Here is an 18,335-nt window from a genome sequence, read left to right as displayed (position 1 = left end):
TTGAAAAGTTACTTTTCTAGGGTATGGTGCCATATTTGCCTGACCTCGCTACCTGATTCCCTATGGTTCGTCTTTTGGCTTCAAGCGCAAAAAAAATCTGCCCTTAAAAAGAACTGGAAAGCGGTCCTAGCAAAATTTACCGGTTTCAAAATATTCGATATATGGAATAAAAATAATACTGCAAAATTTAAGATGTTGCTTAAATTCATTTTATCTTTCGAGTACTTTATTTATTCGTAAAACAGCCAAGCTAGTATATACTACTATTACTACTACTACTAACATCACGCTGCAGCACGAAGCCGCCTGAGACCAAGACAGCTACACACGCTCCTCCTCCATCTCAATCTGTTTAAAGCCCCCCTCTTTACACCCTCCCAAGAAGTTCCCATTTACCTTATACCTTTCATTACAACACCCTCCAACCCCATTCGGGGAAAACCTGCTTTTCGTATGGCCCTATACGGTTGACCGACAAGGACTATCTTCGGCAATATGTAATCCTTCATCCACAGAACGTGTCCTAGCAATGTCGACCTTTCTCTCATTATAAACCTAGAAAACTCAATCTGGTATGCAGTAGGACTTTTTGGTGAACGAATTGTAAATTAAAAGGTTTTCCGTGTTTTATGAATCTAGGAACGAAGCGAACTTAATATCAGAATACTAAATCCCCTTCTCAAAGCACAATTTTCAAAGAGTTCAAAACCTTCCACATTTCACTGGCTGGATATTTTGCTATTTCTATGCCCATGCCTTTAATCAGAGCTACATGTTTATCAGGAGCCTCAAAGGTCTAAAGCAAGAATTTAACAATGAACATAAATAGAAGTATATAAAAAATGGCAAAAAATCCATATATTTAAACCTAAAAATAAACCTTTTAAGTGTCATATCTCCCACGAAAACAACATTCTGGTATTTCTTTTTAAAACTGGTTTTGTGCATATGCCATTAAATATTCATTTAAGTCATCGAGAAATGAGTAGCAGTATAAACCTTTCGCACCTGAAATTTGAGCCGTGGCACTCAAGTGATCTTGACCACTTCCTGAAGGGGACTTATGGTGGTGCAAAGACCCTCCAATAAAACTGTAATGCAATCCTGATTGAGCTTCCGAAAGGGAGTGATGGTGCAATCGAGGTGGAGATGCTGGTTCGGCTTTAATTTCGGTTTTTGACTCAGACTTCATTTTCTCCAAGGGCAAAGGCCGTGGACTTTTGGGAGAATGATTTGGCGGCCGTCCGGAGCCAATGAGGTGAGACAATGAGTTAACACTAAAAAAAAAAATACAACCATTAAGGTAAAATAGAGATTATGAAGAAAAACAGTAGATTGTAGCAATGATGCAAATCTGGTATTTATTTCTGATTGGAATTTTTGTAATTAAGGATTTATTGGGGGACTGCTGTAGATGTGATGCACAAGTGAGGTCCGCTTGAACTGATCAATCCAGCAATCAAGCTTAACAATATTCAAGGAACTGAGATTCAATGATTTGTGACCTGAGAGCAGAATTTTCCAACTCTTCAAAAATTCATTCGGACAAAAACGTAATTAAGATTTTCACCATTTTTATTTTCGACATCATAAAGACTCTTGAACAAAAAAAGACATTTCTTTCCCAGAAGATGAGAAAGAAAAAACACCAGATACAGCCGAAGGACAATTTCGCTCTCAAGTTCATCTCATACAAGAATATGGAATAAGACACATTTGCAGAACAAAAAGTTCGTTTTTTATATCTTTTTTTTATTAAGCTTCGATTACATGGTTTTCAATTAATTTAATAAGTATAAAGGATAAAAAATATCTAATGGTTCATGCGCATTTTCAATTTCTAATCTAATGGTAGGATTTGTTAACATATCCCCTCCCGTTTTAAATCCTTACTGTTCTTCAAGTTAAACTCCGCTGTCTACAGCATGTGTTAATAAATATCACCATGCTATGTAATTTGTTTGTTATTGAAATGAATATAATGCCTCTATCATTGATAACTACCTCCAATCATTTTTCTTAGAAAGGGGTTTCATATAACTTTTCCTCAAATACCCAAGTACTTCCCCTTTATCAAGAGTCATGTCCATAGTTTTCAACGTCTTCCCTTTAACTCCAACGTCATACCCACATTCCAGAAAGTCATTTTACCATAGTATCAGTATTTAAAGCTTTGTCACTCATCAATCCATTAATATCATCTCTAGCTCACGAGTTTCATTTCCCTGACCTCTTATTTATCAAAAATTATTACCCTGATTTCTACATCATTTCCAATAACCATACAACCATATTACAGTTTAACACAACTCTCGAAACGGCCATTTCTGCTTAACATAATTTTACCAATAACTTCGATATTCCTACATTTAAGTGAGACTAGTCCTACCTGACTACTTCCCTCAATTTTTGAAGATGATTAGAAATTATTATCATTAACCAGTTGTGCATCTTTCAGATTCTCAGCAGTTTTATCCAAAGCCTACACTTTACATCTCCTTAATTCCTACTTTAGTGCCTCCGCTTCTTCTCGTAAGGCCTATTAATCAAGAGTTTCTTCAAAAAAAATTTGTATCTTCCACAGAGACAATCCATCCATCTTCTGCATAACCAAACTCTTCCCCTGAAGTGTATCAACATTGTGACCACCTGATAAGTAGTTAATATTTATTAATGTTTTCAGCTTCAAACTAGCTCTGGATACCACAAGAACATGATATTCACTATAAACATATAGAGTAGCACGCTTATATACCATAATGTCTAATATCAATTCTGACAGTCTTTGATTTCCAATAGCATAATCAATAAAGTTAGCCGTGTTACTATCACACAGCCGCCACGTTGACTTTTGAACCATTTTATGACCTAACACTGTATTCGTTATTACTAGGTTTCCACACCAAAAAAATTAGAAGAAGGAATTTAAGCTCACCCGCAACTATGAATTTTCAGTCATGAATTCTTAAATTAGGCAATATTTCAATCGATCCTTTGCCGTCATCCCCAGGCTTGTACGAATTCATACAAGTCTGGTGATGACATGGCAAGGCAACGGTCGAAATATTGTTTAATTGAAGAATTGATGCTTGAAATCCATAGCTGCAGGTGAGTTAAACACTTCGTCTAATTATGACTAACAATCAGGTTGGCCCAAGCCATTATCTCAAACCTACTAAACTGTAGCAGTCAATTACCACTACTGATTTCCTTCCAAACAAAAGCATTTCTCCTACATTAAACTATCTCTACAAAGTCGAGCCAGCCAGTCCAGGCATTAAAGTTCCCTAAAAAATTCCATATTTCCATCTGGGATCGTGTCTTTTCTGTTCTTGAAACTGTAGGTAAAATTCCTCTGTGTCAATACTATCTCTGGCAGCTGGGTAAACAGAGATATATATTACTGTGACGGACACATTGCATTTTTTAGTCATAAAGTGTGTAGCTAAAATTCAATCATTAGTATTGAATTATCATTGATACGATTCTATCATCATTCCTACTCCCTGCCTAACTACATACCCAATCAATCTCACTGGCCACTGGAGATGAAGTTCAGAAACTTCAGACAAAATTTCAATACGGTAGTTGTATTTCAACGTTGTTATCTTCCATATCGCAATTTGATTGGCAGATTGTCCAGCCAAAGAGGACCAGGTGTGCAAAATGTTCCAAACCTGCCAGTAGCAGAACTCGATAAAATTATAAAAACTGTCGACACTTTAGCAGCACAACTTGTATTTTGATCTGTTTTCTTTGAGCAAAAAGTATTTTTATTTGTAAAAATGGTATTTTCAGAAAAAAATCTGCCAACAAATTTGAAAATTGCCAAGTAGCATGCTACTTTGCTATGGCACTTTTTGCACGCCTGCCAGTGGCCAACAAGATTAGACTAAGCGCTTAAGCCAGCTTACAGCTAGACAGCAAGAAGTCCATAGGGACTCCAGTTGGAAAGAGGTCCTGTGCAAGTCTGAACCCAAGTCTTGTCACAATAAGGTTCTGAGCAGGTGACGATATACTCCTAGCGACACGGTTCGACAAAATGCCCGACCAATTACCTGGCCTAAGATTTCGAAGTTATTTTGTATTCGTGCCTTCAAATATAGAACTACAATGGGGAGATAGGCCATAATAAAAATAGCAATACAACACTGCTGTATTTACCAAAACATCAGCTTTCAAACGTTTGAATTAAAACTTAAGAAAACGTATAAAATAGAGGAATTACATTGATACATATGAATTAGATAATTCTCTTTAACTCTTGGTATCTCAAAGAGCACTGGTATCTCAAAGAGCACTGGTATCTCAAAGTGATATGATGAATGGACTAAAGTTACTGAGCAGGACAACAATATCATGTGGCGACACCACAATCAAAACAAAATATTGATATGTTCCGGAAGCTTATAGATATAAAAACAAGGAAGACAGCCTAGCGCTGATATGATTTGTTAGTAATAGTAGTAGTTCGGACTGAAAATGGTTTAATGATAACGCTAACGATGAATGAGTTGGAATAAAAAAGTACAAAAAATCTGAACCCAAGTCTGGTCACTACAAGGTTCTGAGCTCCTTAGCAGCTCCTGCACAACACAAGCATGTTCTGATTAATACGTAATTCTGATCAGGATGAAATACATATTTGGACAGATATACTTAAGTTGTCTAATGCTCAGATTTTCCGAGAACTTAAGTCTTGATTTTTGAAACACGTACATTATATAATAAAAAAAAATCCGGAGCATCTAGAAATCACAGATTCAAATTTGTGTGCGAGAAATCATTTCTGCGAACTATTGAAAAATCACTGAGAAGAACAAAGATTCCTATTCCCTGAAAAACTCATAAAATTAATGTTCGGTAAGCTAAGAGCTACACCAATTGAATTGGACTAAATATAAAACTTCTCAACAGAAGTTTCACAATTATTAGCTAACGAGCATTTATCTTATACAAGAGTACCAAGGGCTATGTCAACATATTTCTTGGAGGAAGGTGTCTACGCCCCCAAAAAATGAATTTTAGATCAGAACGAACTGACACAAAAGCGAAAGCAATATTTCAGGGTCAAGATTAATGGCAAGCCTGTCTTCTACTAAATAGTTCGCTTGAATTTAATGTTGCACCTTGTTTTTTTTTTTTTTTTTTTTTTTTTTTTTTTTTTTTTTACCACAACAGACCAGTCTTCTCACATCTTTTGAAGGTGATAAAATAAGTTCGGTAAATAATCAAAGCGGAACAGTACGCTTATGATACAATAGAGGACAACAAAAAATTTGGAGCGATTCGCCAGATGTTAGAAATTTTCCTGCAAAGCCAAATAAAAATAAAACTTGCAATGGGGTTTCATTTTTTCCTCTTTATCGCTTTTTTTTCGTAAATTACAAACGACTAATTTTTATTTGACCACTTTCGTAAGCCAATTATTTAATTCCCCCAGATCTCGTCAATTCATAGTGTTCAGACATCTTTATATGAACATACATTTTGATCTGGCCTTTTTGAGTATTATTGTTTTCCTCGTGCGTAATTGATGGCTTAATTGCAATAAACGAGAATTAAAAACTCAATCAAAAATGTTGAATTGCATGCAGTTATTCTATTACTGAGGCATATGCTCGGTTGCAGCATCTATTACTTTTTATCATCTCCAAATTTATCAATGAGTTTATTTGCTATGAATTTATTAAAAGTGTACGACAGGCAAGGGCGTATGTGGGGGGGAGGGGGGATTCCCCCCCCCCGAAATATTCGTCCAAAACAATCGACCGTTTTTACGCGTCGGACAAATATTTCGAGGGGGGTAGGGGGTCTAACCCCCCTCGAAATATTTGTCCAACTCGTAAAAAGATAACAAAACTGAATATAAACAAATTTCTGATGTTTTTTGTAACGTTTTTTTTTGCAACAGACTTATTTCCTACCCCGTACCATTTACATTAAAAGAACCTTTTTACGTAAACAGTTTTGAAGTACCTGTTTCCAACTGTAAGATGCTGTCCAGGCCAACTAAGACCCAACTCAGCACCAAGGCCAAAATCACTTGCATGACTCAATCCCGGGTGGGTATAATTATTCGCGTACAAGGTACTTAAGCTTGTTGCTTGTAGTGACACACCATGAGGTATGTTGAGTGTAGGTCCAGAAGAGGTAGAAATAGTTGACCTTGAAACCTGAAAATAAAATACGGTTAATGTAGCTCTTCCATTTAAATGTAAAAATTTCAGAAAATACACCCCAATCTATTGAATAGCTAGACAGCTTTTGAGTGGATTAATCAAAAAGAAAATAGCTGAAGAGCTTAAAAATCTCTAAAACTGAGACAAACGTACACGTATTAAAATTTTCATATTTTAGGATTTATCGTAATATTTCTTTATTAACTATTCAATTCGCCTTTTGCTTTTTTTTCAAATCCCCCTCCTTCTTAAGAATGATTTGCCTGTTTTGTAGGCAAGTACATGCATACTATACTGACCACATCGGACGTCAATAAACATTATTTTGGAAAGAAACACCTTAGACTTCTTCCCTCAGAAAAAAGTGAAAACATATCCTGATGACAAACCGTACATTACAAGTCAATTGAAAAAATTAATGAGAATTAAGAATCTACATAAGCATGGTGAAACGTCCGAAGCTAATTGTCTGCATAAACATATAAAAGGAAATACGTAAATCTGCTTCTCTGTATTGCAAGTATAAAATCAAGGATTACTTTTCTACTTAACCAAAACAAAGGCACGGTATAACAGAATTAAAATATATATGGGAATACCCAGAATAGTATCGATTTCCATATTGAAGAGCCCTTAGATACAGCCAATGATCTAAACAGATACCTTTCCTCAACAGTTCAAAACTTCCCTTTCCTCTGTTCAGACACCCCTTATTATTTGAACTCGCTCAATATCCCCGTTATTTTGCCCTTAGACGTGGAAACAAAAACTAAGAACATAAAAAAGTGCAGCCTTTGCTTATAGCCATTCCGATGGAACTAATTAAGGTCTTTGCTGACAGTCTTTCAAAACCTTTGTCCTTATATTTTATTGAAATTACCTCTATTTTTAGATTCTCAAATTGTCAGGAACTAAATTTTATTACTCCCGTGAAAAGGAGAGGTTACAAGAAATACTTGATGGTGTCAACCCCATTAAACTTAGTTCCGTTTTCTCCAAATTATTCGAAAACTTTTTACCTTAGTGGTGAAAGTAAAGATAATCCAAATATTTGCCGTAGGCGATTCGGAAACTTCTACTCTACATCTGTCAAACACTATCTTGTTAACCCACAGCGGTGGAGTGGTGTAACATTCTATTAGTAGCCTAGCCCGACAAATAGAATGGCTAACGCAAGGGGGCGCCAAGGGTCTGGGTAGCCTTTGGTCAAGTCAATTCCCATGAAACACCAATGGATATTGAAGATCAAATGCAGAGAGATATTACTACTACGGCGTTCGCGGTAGCCGACGCGGACCAGGGCAGGGTGGTACCTGGCCAGACAAATGTGCAAGCCGCCCGATCAAGAAAACATCTGAATATTGGCGCGTGGAATGTTCGCAGCTGCAAGCTGGAATCCACGCAACTGATCCTTGCAAAGGAGCTGCAGAAGTATAAAATCAACGTTTGTTGTCTGTCAGTAACGAGACTTATGATGCTCTGTCCAAAAAGTTGACCGTTTCCGAATCTGACGCATTCCAGTTCTATAACTCGGGTCCCAATGATGGTTCCGGCCAGCAAGGAGTTGGGTTCCTAATAGACGGTCCTACTGCATCATGCGTCACCTCTTGGGAGCCAGTGTCACCAAGGATCGCCATGATCAGACTGACAGGCCACGTTAGCCACATAACCATAATCGCCGTGTACGCTCCGATAAGGGGATAAGGGACAGTAGTGACGCGGTCAAAGATGCCTTTTATTATGACCTACAAAGAATCATCGACAAGACACCAAGGCGTGACATGCTCTTTGTAGCTGGAGACTGGAACGCCCGGCTTGGCAGAGTAGACCCCGACACAGCAGCAGTTATTGGTCGCCACACCGTTGGTGACAGATCAATCAATGGAGAAAGGCTCTTACAGCTAGCCAGATACAACAACCTATGCGTCACAAACACTCTCTTTGAGCAAAAGAGACTCCACCTCGTTTCATGGCGTTCGAACGACGGCGTAACAACAGCCCAGATCGACCACATCTTAGTCAGCAGAAAATGGAGGAGCTCCTGCACAGATACCCGGGTATACAGAAGAGCAGTCACAGGATCTTTAAATGGATCCGACCACTCTCTCCTCACTTGCAAAGTCCGTCACCGCCTTAGTAGGCAGAAGCGACAGAAGGCAGGGAAGCGCTTCGATGTTTCGAAACAAAGATGCCCGGAAATCAAAGCCGATTTCGAGTTAAAGCTAAGCAACCGGTTCGAAGCCTTGAATCGTCTCTCACTCGTCGATGAAGAATGGGCGCAGATAAAAATTGCGACACAGGACGTAGCTGAGGAGGTGCTTGGCCACACAAAACTAAAACAGTGAGCCTGGATCTCTGACCATACCATAGAACTAGTTGAGAAGAAGCGGCTCCTCGCGGGAGGTGCAAAAAAAAACCTTAAAAGTAGCCCGCAAAGCAGTTAAACAGTCACTGAAACGGGACAGAGAACAGTACTGGTCAGATCTGGCGAATGAGTTGGAACAAGCGTCCAAGAACCACAATAGCAGGAAAATGCTCAAACTCCTGAAAGAAGCGACAGAAAAAAGCTCCTGTAGCGAAAGATAAGTCTGGAGAACTCATCCGAACAGAAGAAGAACGCATGGAACGCTGGCGAGAGCATTTTTCTGAGCTACTGAACCCTGTCAAACCCCAGTACGATCTACCTGCCTTCTTGAGTGCTGATAGAGAGCCCTACGCAATAAACCTCGATCCGCCAAGTATTGCGGACGTACAAAAAGCACTGAAGTGCATAAAAAACAATAAAACTCCAGGAGTGAATGGGATCCCTTCTGAAATATTCAAGTCCTCACCAACTCTACTATGCCGCCTATCCGACTTGTTTTTCCAGGTATGGACGACGAAGATCTTCCCAAACGACTGGAAAATATCAGTCCTCATTCCGCTATACAAAAAAGGAGATAAGGCCATTTGCGGAAACTATAGAGGTATCTCCCTGATCGACCATGCCATGAAGATCTTCTGCGTCATTCTTTTGAATCGATTCAAAGACGCACGTGACAAGTTAACCCGTCCTGAACTAGCAGGCTTCAGACCAGGCAGAGGCTGTCCAGAACAGATATTGACGATTCGTCTCATTCTTCAACAGTACAGCAGGTTTCACCTACCCCTTCTCATCGCCTTTATTGACTTTGCAGCTGCCTTCGACTCTCTCATCAGAGAGGAGCTATGGAGAATTATGGCTGAAGACGGTGCGCCACAGGAGCTCATTGAGATACTCCGAAGTGCGTATAAGGACACTGAGACTTGCGTCCGTGTTTCCGGCAATGACACCCCTAAGTTTCCAGTGGAGTTTGGGGTAAAGCAGGGATGCCCTCTTTCACCTATATTATTCAACTACTCGATAGACTGGATCATGTATAATGCAATGAGAAACCACAGCGGAATAGTCTTCGGACAAATAGCTGGTTTTCTCCAGCCCCTGACAGATCTGGACTTCACAGACGACGTTGCTGAGCTGGAAACTACCGCCGACAGCTTACAAGGCATGATCGACGATACCTATGAGGTCTCAAAGCGCATCGGACTGGCCATCAGCGGCGCAAAGACTAAAGATTTGGCTCTCAGTCAACCTGCTCCTTGCCAAGTTACCCTCGACGATGAGCCAATAGAAAACGTCGAGGAATTCAAGTATCTTGGCTCTATCATAACACCAGATGGCGGAGCTGAAAGGGATATCTCTGCCCGCATAGCAAAAGCCTGGGGAGTCTTTACTAGTCTGAAAAAAGAACTATGGACCAGACGGGAGATCTCAACCAAAATAAAAGTCAGAATCTATGTTGCAACTTTTCGAGCAGTACTACTGTATGCTTGCGAGACATGGCCGATCAAGACTGAAGACGCGAGAACTTTGGACGTGTTCGACCACCACTGCCTTCGTTAAGAGATGGGACAGGATTTCCAATAGTGAAGTAAGGAGTCGCTGTGGCCAATCAGAAGAGCTATCGCTTATAATTAAAAAACATTGCCTGAAGCTCATCGCCCACAGATTGCACCGTCCTGAAGGTACGGTATGTCATGCCGTCCATATCTGCGAACAAGCAAGACAAAAGAAGAACCTGTGGCAAAAATTCAAGGAGGACCTGGAACCATGGGGAGGATTCAGGAACCACGGTCCGAGATGGGACAAAGACTGGCTGAAGATCGCCGGAGAAGCTGCAGCCGACAGGTCCAAGTGGTCGTCGGAAGATCCTTTGGTGCCGGGCAGGATAGTTCATCGTCAGGTTCCCGCCGAAAGTAAAAGTAAGTAAGTATCTTGTTAACCGTATGGACACAATATGTAAAACACCTGAAAAATTGGCTCAATATTATAGCAGTGGACCTACAAAAATGTTTTCATTGAATTAAAAACACCAGATTGGTAAACAAACTTTTCAATGAATTTCAACTTGACCCCTAATAACTTAGAATAATTTCATCTCTCCATCTCTAACAGAGGACAAGTTGTTAAATACCTAAATATATGTTGTGATACCCTCCCAATTTGTAATGCTGAACCCAAGGGAATCCTCTTTGGCCCAACTTTATTTCTTACGATATTAAACAGCCTTGGTGTCGATTCCTCCGATAGACGGAAATTTACTGATGACCTAACTGTGTTAGAGACATGTTTCAGAAACTTAAAAAGCAGCTCAATGATATCCTGGATCAGATATTTAGATAAAGCCTTCCTAATGATACAATAGTCATCCCTTTACAGTCAACAATTTTGAAATTTAAGTTACTTAAGACTCCTCCTTCTGTCCCTTGTCCATTCCCCCAATTGACATGGAATGTCAATTAATACTAAGAAATTAGTGGGTGTTACCATATCCAGTGACCTAGAAGACAGATACAGAACAGCCAGTATTTTGGGAATTCAAATCGATGCAAGTAGTAGAACTTCAGTAAATCTGTGCCCAAATGATGCTTAAAATCCGAACCTTTCTCAGATTTCAAAAGTCAGGAAGTGTGACAGATGTAACCATTGGTAGAGTAGATGGAAGCCAGACAAGCGATTGTCCCGAGTGATTATCATTATAAAACCACAAATTAAAATAATTTTTGACATTCATAACATCCCATCTTTGTCTTGGTATGGCAGGGTCTATTTATCGTTGATTTTAGTTCTAGCTTTGCATGATTTACTTCCAAAGGCTTTGATTCTCTTTTATCTTATTTTTTTCTGGCGAGTCTTTAAATTAAAAAAATCGATCAGAAGACGATACTGACGGTCTCGTAGAACTGATCGTGCGTTGGGATTAAAATCTGCTCATAAATCGGTACACTTAGTACAATGAAAGATCAGTCATGTGGTAAGCTGAGGAATTACGTGAAAAACTTTTTCCTTAATTTAGGGGTTTATCAACTTTTTTCCCACTCTTGTTCCGCTCAAATTTTTTAATCTTGAACTTTTTGTTTTCCTGTGTTATTTATAGCCTATAAGATAATGTGTCCTCTTGTATGTCAGGCAATGAGTCTCACAGGGAGCACATGTGTTGTTTAGTTGTTTTTTTTTTCGTCATAAACTCAAAACTTATTTAAAAGAAAACTATCATAAAATCACTTTTAACTGATACGAGGCGATTTACCATGATCCTTAATAATTTATTCGATACTAAAGTTCAACTCATTGCCAGATAGTAACTACTTGGAGACTCTACATTTGCATTTGCCTTGGGAGGAATGAAGCACTACTGCAACTGGCTAATGCAATACGAACTTACTTCGTGAAGATGATTCAATGAGGATCCTGTATTCGTTGACTGTCCAGATCCTGGTATTGAAACTTTGAGACCGGCTCTTGCCGAAAGATGACTCGCAGTCAATGGTGACCCTGATCGTTGGATTGGAGGTTTTAAGGTGACCTGTGCAGGAGGAGGTGTTCCTCCAGATTCAGGACTTGCAGACGATACATAGCCATTGGAACCAATACTCATATCTAGCATTCCACCTGCAATGTAAGGAAACATTAATACAAGATAATCCTATTATCGTTGACAAATACGTTTAAGACCACGAATTAGGTAGATGGTTCCTGAACTTGCTTGATCAATTGCTTCTTGAGCTTAGTACTGTGGTGAAATGAAGAATAATTAATTTTCTACCACATCAAGCGGAAACATAATCAGTGGCGTAGCTAGGGGGGATGGCTGTCTCAGGGCACAATCTCTGAAGGGGCACCAAACTGAGTATTTGTGTCAATACTATGATCTACTTACATTGTGATCGTGATGGTGGGGTTTGGGGGGGGGGGGGGGTAAAAATCAATATTGCCCCCGGGAATTGAAAACCTTAGTTACGCCTCCGAACATAGTCGAATATTTTCCATTGAATAGAGAAACAGAAAAAAAGCTTGGAAAAGGCATTAATTAAAGTCGGACGGACACGGTCACATTCATTCCGGGATTCAGGTCAGATTCAAAACTTTAGTGAATTTAAAAATGGATTACGCTGTTAAGCATACAAAACAAGTGGTTCAATTATTCTTCAATATTTCATTAGATGTCATAAACAATTAATTTTTCATGCAAATATGACAGTTGGGTGTCGCAAAGTATCAACTTCAGAACCTTCTGACACTTGCCACAATCTTCATTGTGCATAACAATAGGGTCAAATTCTGCTGCTTATTTTATGAAGCCTCAGATACACACAGGGTCGACCTTTTCCAGGGGGTAAAGGAGGATTTCTCCTTAAGCGGTGATGTAAAAGGGAGGGGGCGAAACACAAAGAAGTGTACTTCAGGTCACAGTTTTTTATTTGAACAAATCACATAAAGGGGATCCCACATGATGAATCCTTCAAATAAATTCTTGTCAAGTTTATACTTACATAATAGCGCGTTTATTAAATAATCGCTAACAAATTCAATTGTCTTTTTCACACACCTGCAGTATTTGACTACTTGTTATTATCAGAATCATGAAAAACATTGGAAAATTTTGAAACAGATGCATAATAAAACAAAGTTATAAAAAAAAGACTTCATTGTGCCAAACTGTTTAATCTGTACCATTTTTTTTTTTTTTTTGACGGTTTCATAACTAACAAATTTTAACAAAATGGTTCAGTTGTACCGCTGGTGGCAACGGTGCTTGACGATATCTTTTTTTTTCCCTTTTTTTTCGTCAACTGTAACAGTATATTTTCTTTTGAAATCACTATGACACCGTCACTGAGAAATTTCATTGATCTTAATAGATAACCTCCTTTGAACTCATGTCGTAGGTGATTTTAGTTGCTCAGACGACGGATTTGAAAACTTCCAGAGCTCTTAGAATTACATTGTTTATTCTCTGAATTAAGGTAATAGACCCATGTAGCATTCATGATATTGTGCTTGATACATTAAACGCCCTCGAACGTCATTACAACAGACCAAAAGATATAGTTCGTATATTAAAAAAATCAAAATAATTCAGCTAATGGATGGCTAACAAATATGGTCAAAATTAAATTCAAAACACAGAGGAGATGTTTCAAAAACGGGAAACTCCCTATAATTTTATTTATTCTATGACGTAAAATAGAATAGAACTTAATTAAAAAATGTCTTTCACAGCATGGTTGCCAAATTTGAATTTCGCATCACAAATAATTTAGTGACATCAATGATGTTCACGTCAGTAAAAATACATAAATAAAATCAGGCAAAAGTTAGTTTTTAAAAAATCAAAAAGAAAAGAAAATTAAATTAATGACTAGTTTTCCTAGCTATTATACACTTCAAGAAAACTCGGAACAAAACTCTTGCGATATCTTTCTTGTTTAGCAGGGACGTGGGTCGATCTGGGGATTTTTTGGGACTTCATACGGGACGGTCTGCTACGTTAAGTGATTATACTTTATACAAATTTTAGCTTTGATAAGCAGGACCTATTAAATCATACCTGCAGTAGTAGCTGCAACCTAGTAAAACGCCCATGGTAGCCGAAATGTATAAACGCAGATAAGAATTTTTGAGAATTCCAAAATGACCACCCCCGCCCCCCCAAACATGATATCCAATTGAAATGAGAACCAACCCATTGGATTTGCCATTATCGAAAGCAACAAATTAAAAGTTGACATTCCATTACCCTTAACAGCCGGGACAATCCCATTTTCCCATTGATAGCACTGATGTCTCATTCATTTTTTTTTTCATAAAGGATGTTCAGGAAACTTCTTGCGCAACAACTAATCAACTTGCCTTTTCGCATTGGAGATAGTTATTATTGTTATTTACGACTTTTAATCCGTAAGTGTCGTCTATTCTTTAAATAGCTTATTCCGTATTATTGGCTTGATTATCCTTTATCCAACGATTTATATCGCTCGCAACATAACAGCAGACCAAATAGAAATATTAGGAGAAAAACAGCAGGATTTTACAGTCTGCAATCCATCTCAATAGTGCAAGTGTCGGACAGCCAAAATGGGATATGTCTACACACACAAGGAGGAAAAGGGGAGTCACCTCAAGATAAGCCCTTCATACCCCTGAGAATTTTAGAAAACTTGAGGCTAAACTGCAATTTCGATGTGTGGGTGTGAGTGTGCAGGGTGTAGGCCACAATCCTCACAAAATACTCTCACATCTCTTTTGATATCTAGAGACACAAATGCAACTATGTATAGTATTCACGTCAATGCCGTCACAAAGTTTCCATAGAGATTTGATGTTTCCATACAAAACCTATTTTTAGGTTGCACAAATAGGCCGATGACACCATGTGACACAGAAATAATATAGCTGCATCAAAATGGAATGAGACGCGATGTATTTTATTTTCAACTAATAATTACATCATACTTAACTGGCACTCACCACATTTTTAAAATAACATTATCAACCAAACGTAGAAATAGTAAGAACGTATGACGTTTTATTAAGCGACTATTGTGGCTTGAGCAGCGTCGAACAATATTTCATCATAAACCAAACTCATTCACTCTTCCTACTCTTTTCTTACATCATTACAATAGAAATGTAATGAGTTACATTTCTAAGGATTACGGATATCTAAGAAAAATTCCCACAAAAATCTGCTGGAAATTTATTGTTCATTTAACGAATGTGTAAAAAAAAAGAAAAAAAGGGGAATGCCCACTTATTTTCCATCCTTTTATCCATGGTTTAGCACAGATTCTGTTTCAGGAGAATAAATTGTTCATGTTTCAGGGAGGCAGGGGATCTGATCCTCCAAACCTTTCCACTTGTATTTACTAAATAAATCCTTAAAAAAGATGGGAAGAATCGGTAGATTGCAATAAGTCTAGCACAGGCTTTCAAAAATTAGTAATGTAAATTAAAATACAAAATTGAAAGTCTAAGAAACGGTATTTAGCCAAGGACAGAGAAATATTTGGTACTCCCGTACAATCCAGAACACACTAGAGAAGTTTGCTTAATGAAAGATCTAAAATAACCGGTTTCATAGCTACAAATACAAATGACGCGTAGCAGAATGCATTGGACCTGTATAATTTGGGCTATATATTTGCACATTAGGGGGAAGGGGGGGGGGGGGTAATGTTAGGCTAGGTTAAGTTAATTTACCCCCACCTCATCCTAATATGCAAATATATAGCCCAAATTATATTATTATAGTAACTAAAGTATTATATTTTCATCACGTTTGGTATATTTCATTATGATTAATCTAACTTCATTTCTCGAGCGTGTTCTGGATTTTACGAGAGTACCAATTATTTATCGGAATTAACTGAATGTGGTAGTTTTCGCCGAAATTTCCTCTCTTCTACAAATAAAGTTGAACGCTGGTGTCTATTTACCTATCCTTCTCTTTTTCTGTCAAAAAAGGTACTTATCCATTCAAAAATAATCAAAAAATATTGACCTTCGGAGATGCATTCTTATCTATCAAGTTGTCAAATCCGATAAGACATTCCTCCATAATAATTAAATTCCGCAAATGAAGAGAAAAAGAAAAAAAGATACCAAACCCATTCCCGACTATGCGCCCAAAGAGGTTGTATCCATATAATGATGACTCTATAGAGCCAGGGGTTGGACAATCATGGTCCATAGATTTGCCTTTTATTCATAACGTGTCGAATCCACACACAGAAAACAAGACTGTTTGAGTATTGAGGGAGCTGTATTGGAACATACAAATAACAGTTCAAATAGGGATAAATCCTTTTATTAGACAGGGGAAAACAATGACAAAAAACTGAACATTTCAATCACATATACAGTAACCGTCATCAGCATATATACTCTTTTTTTAAAGTTTTTTTTTTATACCCTTTTAAAATTTTTCTATCACTATCAAAGCTCTGTTTCCACTTTTATCCTTTAAAAGTGCCTAAATGTAAATTAAATTTTATCGAAGGTGGCACAATCTTCTTCGTCTTACATTGTAAAAGTAAATCTTGTTGAATTATACTGTTGCGTGTCTTCGAAAATACCTACGTTGTATTGGAACATATAGGAATCCTGTAAATTCTCATTATTTATACATATTCTCACGGGATACAGGCAAAGAGACTGATTTATTATTAGAGAGGGCTGTACAACATTTACGCCATTGCGCTCACTTTATCAAGGTCGCGTCAAGTGATAATAAGCGATTAAAACGGCTGATTCTTGAATTACAGTCTTTGTGCATTCTGAGGAGATGCCCAGGCAGCCTGCGCAGTCACTTTCTTGGTAGACTTAAACTATTTAGTTTTTAAAGAATGGCGTCTGGCACAAAACAATCCCAAATATATCCCTCAATCAGGAAAGCTGTACTTTGAACAGATGACGGTTTATGAACAAAAAAGAGAAAATTATTACCTGCATTAGACGGGGGGCGAGGACTTGCGGTATTAACAGTTATCTGTGAATTACCATGTAATAGACTAGCAGCATCTGCATAATTTGAGGACTGTGCATTATTTACAGGTACTGAAACGGGTAGGTTGTACGACTGAGCCAAAGAATTCTAGAAAAAGTAGGCATCAGCACACACTTCAAAAATATCAATTAGAACACACACAAATGGGGGTTTCGATGTTCTTAAAAAGGATTCCTCCCTCCCCAATACTACCTGAAATTGGTTAAAAAAAAAAACAGCATTTTTGTCAGTGCGAACAGGAGATTCAAGGCGGTAATTGGTATTTACTAGCAGTAAGTAAACAGGTAAGCCTCAGGAAGGGACACATCAGGTTCGTGCCCTCCCTTCAAATCTAAAACCACTGCCCGTAGTTTCCCTTATTTTTTTTATAATCGTCTTCGTTTCGCTTTTTTCTTAATTCACTCCTCCCAAAATGCTCTCCTAAAAATCAAGGTCCTACATATGCATCTGCTACTATGTGAGGATTCAAATCGTGATACATCAAATATAATTACTTTCTGGTCAGCCCTTGAAGAAATAATCAAATTTTCAATTATGAGGCTTTAAATATATATAGGCCTATATATATATATATATATATATATATATATATATATATATATATATATATATATATATATATATATATATATATATATATATATATATATATATATATATATATATATATATATATATATATATATATATATATATATATATATATATATATATATATATATATATATATATATATATATATATATATATATATATATATATATATATATATAAAATCCATAGCAAAACAACGTAAAGATGAATTGATAATGCTGTTTTTATAGTTGCAGGATAATCTGCAACCCAGTAAAGGACAAACCTCGGCCCATAGCAACCAAAAACATAAAAATGATTTTCAAAAATTATCTAGTGAGAAAAAAATCTCTCTAGTGAGATTTAGCTGATACGGGAAATTTAATGTTTATAAGAGGGGTCTGCAGTCCTAAGATTAATTTTGTTCTCATAAATTCCTTAGAGGTTACTGCAGACAAAGGTCAATCATATTCTATTCTTGCTCATCCATTAAAGTATAACAGATGTACAAAGATGCACTACGATATGACAAATGCACGAAGTACCAATGGACATCCGCGACAAGAAAGGCAAAGGCTTTTAGGCCTAACTCCCTATCTCCGTCCCTTATAAGACGACATTCATCTTTAAAGGATTTGACTCTATCCTGAAAAAGAAATGAAACCTTTGCCTTCCCGGGAAAATGCACATAGGCATCCGGCATCTTTAAGCT

The 18,335-nt window shown here is 37.6% G+C and overlaps 1 protein-coding gene across 9 annotated transcripts in view; it reads right to left on the bottom strand.

The window, feature by feature from the left end:
* The window catches only part of Mef2 (myocyte enhancer factor 2), a 192,528-nt gene that overhangs the window by 5,821 nt on the left and 168,372 nt on the right, over positions 1-18,335 (bottom strand). For all 9 annotated transcript variants that reach the window (XM_089094553.1, XM_089094560.1, XM_089094556.1 and 6 more), the window contains 4 exons: positions 16,990-17,137; positions 11,927-12,153; positions 5,980-6,176; positions 1,009-1,277 (listed from right to left, as the gene is read on the bottom strand). In XM_089094553.1, coding sequence (XP_088950679.1) covers positions 1,009-1,277; positions 5,980-6,176; positions 11,927-12,153; positions 16,990-17,137 — 841 coding nt within the window. The remainder of the gene's footprint in view (positions 1-1,008; positions 1,278-5,979; positions 6,177-11,926; positions 12,154-16,989; positions 17,138-18,335) is intronic.

Source organism: Artemia sp. Qi Xiang Cuo, chromosome 9 (assembly GCF_049724085.1).
Source record: "Artemia sp. Qi Xiang Cuo chromosome 9, ASM4972408v1, whole genome shotgun sequence".
Classification (NCBI taxonomy): domain Eukaryota; kingdom Metazoa; phylum Arthropoda; class Branchiopoda; order Anostraca; family Artemiidae; genus Artemia; species Artemia sp. Qi Xiang Cuo.
The sequence above is the reverse complement of the archived record's forward strand: the minus strand, read 5'-3'. Positions and strand labels throughout refer to the sequence as shown.